Below are 11998 nucleotides of genomic sequence, written 5' to 3'. Positions count from 1 at the left end.
GACTGGCTGGCTTGCATTTCTGATTAATTGAATATGGCGTCTGTCATCATTATAAACACCCATGGCAAGCTATAGAGTGAGGATAATGTTTCACAGCGCAAGCTAGAGAGGAAATAATAAGACGCCTGTTACGTCTAATCATCAGCTTGTAAGGAGTACAAGGTACAGGGAACCAGCTATAGTATCGGTGTGTCGAAGTGCTCCAGCGTACTCAAATCCCTCGCTATTGTTTTCATTACAGGGATTTGTCCCTGAATTCCATTCCGAATCCCCCACTCGCGTGGCGAGAAATCCATGACCTCTTGTGACTGACTGACAATCGTCTTTCAGCCGTATGCCTTAATCGGTTTAGTTGGGAGCTGTAAATTTCCCGCCCCCAGTTCAGCTGACCTGTAGCGTCCGTCGTAACAAGACGTTGCTATGTATCGAAGACTTCGTTCGTCTCCGCTTAGTTTCGTTTTGCTTGTTTTGGGCTATTAGGCTTGCGGACAATGCCGAGCCTTTCCGAAGCTGCAGTCGGAAATGTTCGGACCTCGGTAAATCAATGGCGATTGTGTTGCTTTGGACTCACCTGGAAAAAGAGTTTTGACTTTCGGAAAGGAATTTAAAAAAGTGGACAAAATCTTGTTTGGAGGACAAGAAATATGTGAGTGACATGTCAAACGGAACTCAGTGTCATTTTAGTTGGATATATGTTCAATTTAATGGTCCACAATTTTGAGAAAGTGGTTGATCAACAGGTAATCCTAGCAGTAGCAGTCATAACAAATAAAAAGACACCTCACAGAGAAAGTCAACTCGAAGTCAACAAGGAAGATCAAGAAAAGGGCACGATGTCTAGATCTAGTGTCGACAGTCGACATGTTATGAGACGCCCACTTTTTATACCTCTGTAAGCTGTAAATGACTTCAGCATTGATATTGTCCGGTTCATTTAAAAGACGTCAAGTTATACAAATTTTGAAAGGTTCTGATAAAGAAATAAAAGGCCTGAAGGCCTTGGCCCTATACATTGTGTACGCCAGCACCTTTTGGTGGTAAGTTTTGAGGGTAAAACAAAAGAAAAATAAGGAATTGAATGGAAGATGAAAAAGTGGACAAACAAAAATAGAAATTAGAGTGTATAGAAATTTCCTCTTTGCTGTCTGTTTTCTCTGCACGATGGTATGACTTATATGATTACTCCGATAGTGAATGTGTGTCAAAAAATTTGAATGTGAAATCCCTTCCATCACACAAAAGGTCCTTGAAGGTCTATTGTATTCTGAAGTATGTTTCATTAATGGTAATTTCCAGAGAAACACAGACACACTTCCTCAAAGGACTAAAAAATAACAAATTGTATAATGCTAGATTTGGTGTCAATGGTTGTGGTTATGGTTAAGCTTCTGGGCTCATAATTGAAGGGTCATGGGTTTGAACCCTGCCAGGGGCAAAAGTTATGTCCTTGGTAGAGGTATATTGTTATATTTTCCTCACTTCATCGAAGTGGGAATGGGTACCCAGTTGTAGGCGGGAAAGATGTCTTGTCAGATGAGTTTTTTTAGTGTTTTCCGACTTAATCTGGAGCTTGGACTGTATGCTGCTTAGGACGTTGAGATTGTTATGGAATGCTATCAGGTGTTCTTGGGTAATGATATAGATTGTATAGATTTTAGAGATTTCTATTGAGTAGGAATTTGCCCTGTAAACAAACGCTTTTATCATTATCTTTGATTAATTGTCATAATTAATATGTGGCATCGGTGGCCTAGTGGTTAGGCTCTCGGACTCGTAACCGTAAGGTCGTGGGTTCGAATCCCGTCAGGGGCCTGACGTTGTGTCCTTGGGAAAGGCACTTTACACAAATTTTCCTCACTTCACCCAGGTGGAAATGGGTACCCGGCTATAGACAGCGAAAGATCTTGTCAGTTTGTAAGTGTTTGAGCGCTTAATCAGCTGCTTGCACTGTGTGCTTCCCAGGAAGCTGAGAATGTTTCGTAGCGTTCTATGGTCTGCTGGGGTAATAATATAGTGTAAAGGGCATAGAGCCTGCTGTTGAACGGGGATATGCGCTATACAAATGCTATTTATTATTATTATTATTATTATAATGATGATGATGATGATGATGATGAGATGATGAATCTCCGATGTTACGTCCTTCTCCGTCAGGATGTAACGAGAAGCCATGAAAACCCCTCAAACAGCGCATGTTTAAAAAACACATAAGAGGATTTAATCTAGAGGTCATTGCTCAGAGAGAAGCGACAATAATAGTTTAATTTAGCTAATGGAGCACCTTTATTAATGCTGTGCTTTCACCAAATCCAGAAGTTGACATACTCGAAAACTAACGTGGAAAAGAATACTTTTTATCTCTGTTTATCGCTGCAAAACCTAATATGTTATAAAGGGCATCACTGAACTCTGTTTTACAATTATAAGGGGAGATTTCAAGTTAACACATACAAACATGCATAAAAAAGGACCGGTTTATGACGTAGTTGGATAGTTGTTTTCTACGATTTCTTACTATTGTGAAATACATTTTCACACCTTAAACAATTTAAGGTAGAAATATAGCTGTATGCTTTGTCGAAGTTTTGCCTCTCAAAAAGGATATTTGTGAGGCATGCTGTCGAATGAGTTACTTCTCGCAATCCACAAATGGAGATATTGGCCAAAACTCGACACTAGGGTCAAATTTGTAAATTTCTTATTGATGCCATATTATGACATTCTTGAACTATAACATGCCTTTTATAATGTCATACTTATAAATTTTTAATGCTTCACCTTTAAGCGTGAAGTATCTTTTTCCTCAGGGATTGATTCCGAGAAGTAACTCATTTTATCAGCACCTTCACATTTGATACATGAAATACTCTGTCCGAAGTCACCCCTCTTCATCTGAAGTTTCCCTTACATTTGTCTGATGTCTCCCGTAGAGTGAGGTGGTTTTGGTTATCGTAGGGTACCTCAGATATGATACTGTGGTGGTAAAACATGATGAAGCACAAAGCTGATATCGCACTTGGTGATACCCTAATGGCTAACAGTAATGGTGAAACTTTTTTGTTTGGCTTAAATTGTTCCTGAAGTCAAACGTAAAAAAAATATGTTTGAAGCCTCCCCGCTCTCCCCTATTATTATTTTTATTTTTATAATAATTATGCCTATTGTTAATAATAATGACGATGATAATAATAATAATTTAAAAAAAAAAAAATAATAATAATAATGATGATGATAAGGATAATAATAATAATAGCTACAATAACAATAACAATAATAATAATACTTAATAATAATGATAATAATGATAGTAAAATAATGATATGCCCAGGGGAAGCCTATGTAAGAGGCCTGTTTATATAATGCCTTGTACACAATTTCGTATTTTAGGTTTTTGTCGAATACAATCTTGTTAGATTTATTTACAGTGGGTGACTTCTGGGTACATGTCAGATTGGGTATGATGTGACCTCAGGTATTTTGGCCTAGCAAGATCAATGACTGTCAAAAATAAAAATATAGAAAAATGTTTTCTTTCGCCTGCCACCCAATCTCTCTGCTCCTCCATTATCCTCGCACTTAGAAATCACTTTGTTTATGTGCAGTTGTTGGGGTATACCACTGTTTTATATTGATTTTAAGAAATTGCATCTTTAAATCTTTAGCATGATAAAACCAAACAATATCTCTCACTTTCTCTGTTGTCGACCATGTGTATTTCAATTCAGTCTCTTTTCAGTCTCTTTGATCTTCTCTGTGTCCTTCTCTAAAGACAAATATTTGTGAGCAATGATGACTGAAATGTACAAATTTAGAATTGCTGAAAAGGGATAACAAATCTGTTGAGCGTACAGTTGTAATTGCTCTAACAACAATCTGTCCAAGACAATCACCTGTATAAACAACCGCTTTCCATTTCCCTCCTCATGTCTTTTTTCTATTACAATGACATTATGATTGTCCAAGAAGGCCATCTGTCTAAGATGACTGCTTTTCTCCTCAACATTGGGTGGTCATCTAGGACATTATGTTCGACTATATTATTTCTTTATAACGAACTAAAGTGAAGCAAAGAAAAGCAAAATATACTAGATGATTAGTAATTTTTACTGTAGTAAATAGTATATGAATAAGGCTTTTTGGAGATAATAAGAAAATCCCCTGTCACCATATCCCTCCCTCCCTGCCTTTCCTTTCGTCTTTAAACTTTTTCTCATGAATACACAGGAAAAAATTTGTTAAAATGCTACTTTCTCAAATTTTCTGTGTCCCCAGCATGTTGAAGCAGGGATAAACCTGTGTTGAAGTCATAGCAGGGATCTCGGTGTTAGCAGTCACAATATGCACGTGTACAACAGCCCACGAGGGGTAGGACTGCCCATGACTCGCAACATGCCCTTCCACACAGCCTCAGTGCCTCATCGCTCTCGCAACATGACGGGGATATATTTAGGCCTGGTAGGTAGTTCGACAGCCTTAATTTATTTCTCTTTGTGCATTTATTTGATTGACACATTAATTAATCTGTTACTTTAAAAGCTGTTAGTTTGAGGACACCCACCGTTTGTCAAGTTATTTACTTATTATTTTGTGTTATGTGAGAAAATTCTTAGAATATTATCTTATGAGTAATTAAGGTCAGATACAGATGACTTTTATTGTTTGGATGGAATGAGATAGGATGTTAAAATGGTTTATAACTTTGTTCATGTGGTATCCTTTTTGGGAACTGTTGAGAATACTGGTACTAATGAAATCATGTAATAGTTATTGCAGTCTTTTAAAAGCCCTTTTACATTTAACCATTATGTAATAAATTTGCTTTTAGTTTGACTTTGAGATGGAATTTGAGTAGATTGTTCGACATCTCATCTAAGTTACTGTTAATCAATCAATATTCTATAAGTGTATTTAAGTCAGAATTTGAGATTAAAAGGAGCAAACATTTTATTACTGTTAACTACATGTTTTTGGTTAATCTTTACTTACTTTTACTTTTTCATCCTCTGTTGCCGTTAAGCCGATGTCAGATAAATCATGCTACAAGAACAAAGGAGAATACACGGTGAATCATTTCTTACTGTAAATTTGATGTTCTGTCTTGTGTGCAGGAGGGGAACAGCAAACCTCCCAGGTCCAAGTCAGCGATCCCTCCTCTGGCCCGAGGCCGGGGGATGTCCTTCAAAGTGAGGACACCAGCTGAGGACCGGAGATATGTGAGTCTGTTTGCTGGCTTCAGCCCTCTGTTTTACTGAGTGACAGTCATTTGATTTCAGAGAGACCATTTTGAGGTTTTTGTGAAAGCTTCAGTTGTATTGTACTTCTCCAGGCACGTATTAAAATTTCTTATCCGTCAGCATTCATTCGGCTGCTCTCAGATGTTCCTTTAATATATATGATTAGACTGGCCGAACCCTCCAAAAAAGCTTAAATACTTATGGCTCTAAAGGAGACAATTTTTTTTTATATTGAGCAATGGTTTTAAAGTTTTTTAAAAATTTAAAAAGTCTCTTTTAATGTATAATTAAAAGTTTTCAGAAGAAGAGAGGATGACGAATAAATTGTTCAAGTTATACAGTGGAACTTGGATTTAACGAACTCGGATTCAACGAGAACTCGGATTCAACGAGATGAGATAGATTCTCCTTTATTTTTCTTCTTTAAAATCAATAAAAGTAACACGGATTCAACGAGCACTTAAATCAGCGAACTCGGATTCAACGAGGTCGCTTCCAGGGTGAACTGCCCCCGCAGACGTGGCTTCGCTAATTTTTCTCCCAGAACGAACTTTATCTATTCCCGGTAACCATCCATTGCACCTGCATCGTGAACCATTATTCACTTACCCGATTGCGACCAATCAGCGGCCTTTTTAGATACCAACACATGTGTTGTTGGCACGCGCACGTGTCTACTCTGGCGTGTGTTGGGGTCAGACGGGCGGCCTGCACAGGGGGGGGGGCACTAGCGGTCCGGACGTTGAATGTCGCAGATACAAACGTGTTACAGTCTTTTTTCCCCTTGGCAACTGATCATTATTACAATAATAACCTAGTCTTGACGTAGATCTACGTAATGAATCGTGCGCTGGTCTATGGAATCAAAAGTTGCCGTATATTAGGCTCTACACAGCAACACAACTTTTTCGTAAACAATCGAGATGACTCAGGCGTGTGTATTTGAACGATTCAGTCTTTTTATTTTTTTACACAGCTCATAATCATTTCAGGCACTACTTGTGACTTCTCTTGTACATTACTTGCTCAGTGCCTGTAATTATCTACACAAAACCTCGTGTTTGCTATAACGAGCACTCGGATTCAACGAGATTTTAGGTCAGGCCCGACGACTTCATTGAATCCGAGTTCCACCGTATAACTACTCAAGAAAACTTTGCCATTTTTTGGAGGGGTAAAAAGTTGTTTTTTGTCAGGTTTTTTCATACCATCCTTGTCCTTACTTTTAACTTCATTTGTCACTTTTCCTGGTTTCTGTAGGAATCTTGATTTTTACTTTGAATAGCTTTCCTTTTTATTTTAATTGACCTCTTTCTTATTAGAAGTCTCTATTGTTTATCCTGCCGGGCAGGCTTTCTTCAGTGCTATACAACATCATTTCTTATTTAGAATATCATTGGATAAAGGGGGCTCAGTTGCTCAGCAGATATGGTGTTCACCTTTCAATGTGGAGGTTTGGAGTTTGATCCCTGTCAGCATTGGGATTTTTCACTCATGTTTCTTACTCCCCTCAATCCTAGGGAAGGTAGGATTGAGCATTGAATCTTCTTCAATCAGGAATAAAAATTGCGCAAGTTCCGCATGTTAAAGATCTCTTGGCTGTTCTAAAATCGAAAAGCGCATGCCTTTTGAGCCGCAGCCAAGCATAATTCAAAATTAATTCTTGCCAAAATCTGAAATAATTATTCTAGTCAGTACAAATATTAAATATACCTTCGAAATTGGCACATTCTGCTTGTCAAGCAATGGATAATTCTATATTGTATGCTATTGAAAAAGCCGTGAACATAAAATCGCCTGCTCTATGAGATGAAGATCTTACAGTCAATTACTCCCTGAGCTCTAGCAGGGTTATGATGACAAGAAGATCACTGCTTATTTCTTTGGCATATGTCTTTGGTAAGAAGAATGATTATTCATGTGTTTGAGTTTATTTACTGTGCTTTTTATTTGATTCTCTTTGATGAGATTTATGATTCAATGTTTACACAGAAAATGGTGGAGGGTTTGCGGATCAAGGAGGAGAAGAGAGGATTTACTGGGGGAGCTCTGAGGGTGAGACACAGTTTTACTCACTATGTCTTGATGCTGGAATCTTCTTGCAGATTAGAGTAGTTGCAAAGCTAATTTTTGTTTTTCGTTTTGATAGATTTAAAAGTCATACTGTTCACAAATAATGTGTGCTGACATTTATGGTTTTAGTCCCACATATCCCAAACAGATTCAAGCTCTTGTACTTCTTTTGATGTTTGTTATTAATGACATGTCTTTTTCTGTGATGTGCCACTCACAATGAGATAGGGAAAGGAACAATAGTGGTAACACATTTTACTGTGACAAGAACTGTGAATACTAGATTTCAATGGTAAAAGCTAGAGAGAGTGAGTTTAAGTTTGAGATCCCCCCCCCCCCAGTTTATTGGTTATGCTTCAATGATTTTGCCTGTCTGCTGTCCTTGCTCCTTGTCCCTGCTATTCATGGTTCAAGTGAAGAAAGGATCGATTTCCTTCTGCTTGGTTAGTTCTTTTAAAATTGGGTATGTTTGTTAGTGTGTATAGACAAGATTGTTTGAAATGATCAGTTTTTGAACTGCATTTCAATAGATCAAATAAAAAATGGTTTGGAATTTTCAAGACTGAACTGTTAATGGTAGCCATGCTTGAGTGGCATGGTTTGAGACGTATTAGAGTCAAAAACAGATTTAGTTCAATTTACTGGCCTATAGCCTGACCGAGTATAGTTTCAGTAAGAGTTTTATGGCATTTGCAACACAGTAAGGTCATACAAGTACCGGAAATTAAAAATATAACAATACGGTAACAAACACAAGAAAAGAGGAGAGAAGATAAGGACGATACATGTTTAATTGGGAAGAGGGAGCAAACCACACCAGCACGCCTGCCAACCGCCCACATGATTGAGTATGCACGTATTTGTAAAAAAATTTGTCAGACAGCTGTTCAGGTGTCCTATGCCCAAAATTGTGAAAATTTAGCGAATTACATTTTCTGAATCTGTTGTAATTTCTAAATGTTGAAGAAAGCAAGACAAAATTCATGATGTATGCACACTTGTTTTTAAAAGATTAAACAATTTTTTCTCTCTCTTGAAAAATTTAACTTTCTTGGCTTAATACATTTGAATATCTTGCCGACATGAGGAATTTGTATTGTTGATAATAGTATTTTTTTGACAGCTGTTTTAAATAGATATTTGGAGCAGTTCACAAAATTTAAAAAATGTGCTCCCCCCTCCCTGCCCTTATATTGTTTTTAGAACTGTAAGTCAGCCTCCACAACGGCTCAGGAACAGAGACAGAGCCAGCGCAATGACAGACGCAAATGGGGGCCGGCTAGACGTATTGACCCCAACAACATTGATGACCTCATCAGGTGAGATCTTAGCAGGGGATGTTGGGGTGGTGGTGGTGGAGAGTGTAGTCCAAGGATCAAAAGGGGACTTTGTTTAAGGATCAGTCTGTTCTTTTACTCTGGCTACACTATTTGAAGATATCCTGAAATTGTGTTCCATATTATTCTATGAGGAGAGCAGAGAGCTGTCCATTGTAATAAAGGTAATAACTTCAGCTGTAGTGTTTCTCAATCTGATACACCGCTTGTCTTTAACGGGGTTTTGTCTGTCTGTAAAAGGTAGATCTAGGTGACATTTCTGTGTCTGTCTGTCTGTCTGTCTGTCTGTCTGTCTGTCTGTCTGTCTGTCTGTCTGTCTGTCTGTCTGTCTGTCTGTCTGTCTCTGTCTCTGTCTCTGTCTCTATCTGTGTCTGTTTCACTCTCCCCCCCTCTTCTTCTCTTTCTCTCTTTCTCTCTCTCTCTCTCTCTCTCTCTCTCTCTCTCTCTCTCTCTCTCTCTCTCTCTCTCTCTCTTTCTTTCTTTCTTTCAATCCCTCTCTACTTCCCCGTCTCTCTCTAGTCAGCAGCTTATCTTTTCTTACAATTTTTTTCACCTTTCTATCTCTGTCTCTCTGTTGTTCTCTATGATTTTTAGAATATGATTGGATCGGAATGCACATAAAACCTTAAAGTTTTTTTGTCTGCAGCAGAGAAAACAGGAGCTTGGTTTTACTTCTCTTACTATCTGTGGGGTGAAAAACGTGAGAAAATGTAAGACTTTTTTCTGTTAATTGTTACCAACACAAACACAAAATTTGACATGAGAAGTGAGAAGCTTTACCTATCAGCAATAACTCCTCCCAAAGTCCCAAACCCGGCCGTCTTGCTCCTACCCCTCATCTGTCCTTCTTCCACCTTTTTATTGCAGTAGGAATTGTAAAATGATAGGTTTGTATCAGGACTCTACTATAGTACCATAGACTATGGGTTTTAATCTGCAAAAGATGCTCCGCCTTCTTTACTTCCATAAACCCATATGAAAATGAATGCTTTGCCATCAAGACGTTCGGAATCATATAAATGATAGAATTTGAAGATCTAACAGTACAGTTGCTTCAGTGTATGACCACATTGGGGTTATCCTGGAAAGTTGGGATAACTGGTCCAGTCAAAGCAGCTAGCGTGAGGTCATGTATGTTTGTGATCAGAAGTGGGTGCGAGACAATATCGTTGCTTTTGCAAAGAAGAATTAATGTCTCTATTTGACTCTGGTTCTGTAAGGTTTAGTTAAAAAAAGCATTACAGGTAAAGACTACCTGTCCTAGGCAATCTTCAGTACAAATGATTACTTCCTACTCCCCCCCCCCTCCCCCCTCCCCTTGCATTTTTACTATAATATCATAGTGACATTTCTAAAATTGCGCAAAGCACCTATCTAAGACACCCATTTTTCTCCTCGATAATGGGTAGCTGTCTTGAATAGTTTCAAAGTACTGTACTTTCTTGTAACAGCAAGAGTATCTTGTCTAAAACAGCTTTATGCGCTGCTCTCAATCGAAAGCTCCATATCCTGGACTCTAGCTCGGAGATCATCAGGAGAGAATGCGTCGCTGTTTTGGGCTATTCCTCTCTACAGCTTTTCTGACACACCAAGCCCCCTCATCGATGTGGGGTCTCCGTGTTAGTCCGACTGTTTTCGTCATCTAATTTCACTTTATAATTTTTTATAGTAACTCTTTTCCTGTCATTTTCAGGCCAAACCCACGCAACTTCACCCCGGTGGCTAACAGCGGTGTCACTCGCTCTGAGCGCTTAGTGGGCTGGGCACCGCACCCTGACCCCTACATGCTGATCCCAGACCCTTATACGGTGACCCCTTCTGACCTCGTGGCTGACGAAGTAGCGGAGGAGGTGCACAAACTGGCGAGCAGCAATGATGAGCTGGCCGGATTAGAAGAATGTTATAGGCGTATCTGCAAGGTGAGATGCTTATGTTATTAAGAAAAGCAATAGTTGAGCAGAATTAAGACAAAACTGTTTCTTTCTATTACTCATCCGGTCAAAAAATGAGGCAGAATTAGAATCTGTGAGTTCAGACTCAATATTGTTATCACATCTATTAAACCTATCTTATATTTGTCAAGGAAGGCAAGTTCCTTGGGATGTTTGACTCAACAACACAGCAATGCAAATAATAACCCAGTTTCTGTACTCTTTATTTCGAGAGGTTGTGCGGTTTTTTTTGGTCATCTTTGATGGGATGTACCTTGCGTTCTTCCTTCTTTTTGTTACCAGAAATCACATGTGTTTTTGAACTTTCTGTTCTACTAAGTAGTAGATGTAATACACTAATGAAGAATAACTTTAAAAAAAATCTTTCTTTTGTTTTTTCCAGATAGTATTTATGAACTACTACGTCCTCTCACTTTTTAAAAACTGCTTTTTTCCTATTGTTTTATTTTTTTGTATCTTGCCTTTTGCAGTTGTAATTGACCTTAATTTATGTTGTTCTACTTTCTTCAACTTATAGAAACTAACCTCCTAAATCTGGATATTCAAATGATTTATGCTTCATATTTTCGTCATTTGGGAGTGCTCAGTCATGCATGAAAAAAAAGTCAACTATCCACCTGTTAATAATAGTGTTAATAACAATGGCACTTCACAAGAGGCTCTTGGGAGCTTTAGGGTGGTATTCTCCTTCTACTTTTTTCCATTATTGCTACTTCTATTCCTGCTGAAATGTTTCTCTTTTTGAACCAAATAAACTATGAACTGCTACTCAACCTGTCCTGTATGAAATAGGTGGAGGCCCATCCAAGACCCAGGGTATGTCGCCCTTTATCGCCTTCCAGCATGTTCCCCCTTATTGGCTAGTATGCTCTCGGTGTGACATTATCATTGGGGAAAATGGCAAATTGTGATTTTACCTTCATACTTTATAAAATCTACAGTATTAAAAATTTATTTATGACAGACTTTAATATTTTTGAGTTCTGAAGTTTGGTTGTGGTATTCATTCCAAGTAATATTAAACAGACTCTACTGAAAATAAATCAGGATTTGTCTGGGAAATACTAATTGTTGTCAAAGATGGATGTGGTTTGCCATTTTCACTCATATTATGTAGCCTTTTCATAGTTTTTTCGTACCACTTTTATACCTCCCTCTTTTCCTCTTTCTCATCCTTCCCTGCTACTCTCTCACTCCTTCCATTATGTCGCCAGTCCTGTGCAAGAAAATATTTTTTATCCAGCTGTAAAAATAAAAAAAAGCAACAACTATGAACAAACTTTTCCACTCATGTTCATACACACACACACACATACACACACACCTAGCCACCCGGGCAAAATTCAAAATTTCCTACCAACGAAAAAGTATTAGGTGTGTCCCGCGCGCTCATATGACCTAT

The 11998-nt window shown here is 38.3% G+C and overlaps 1 protein-coding gene across 1 annotated transcript in view; it reads left to right on the top strand.

The window, feature by feature from the left end:
* Positions 1–540: 540 nt before the first annotated feature.
* LOC101859859 overlaps positions 541–11998 on the top strand; it is a gene marked incomplete in the record, with an annotated part of 164557 nt that continues 153099 nt past the window's right edge. Inside the window, 7 exon segments of the mRNA XM_013083017.2 lie at positions 541–646; positions 4273–4455; positions 5109–5213; positions 7227–7289; positions 8511–8626; positions 10338–10563; positions 11389–11412. Coding sequence (XP_012938471.1) covers positions 4339–4455; positions 5109–5213; positions 7227–7289; positions 8511–8626; positions 10338–10563; positions 11389–11412 — 651 coding nt within the window.

This window comes from Aplysia californica, unplaced genomic scaffold (assembly GCF_000002075.1).
Source record: "Aplysia californica isolate F4 #8 unplaced genomic scaffold, AplCal3.0 scaffold00205, whole genome shotgun sequence".
In the NCBI taxonomy this organism is placed as follows: Eukaryota; Metazoa; Mollusca; class Gastropoda; order Aplysiida; family Aplysiidae; genus Aplysia; species Aplysia californica.
Note: the sequence above shows the minus strand (reverse complement) of the source record. Positions and strands in the feature narration are given on the sequence as shown.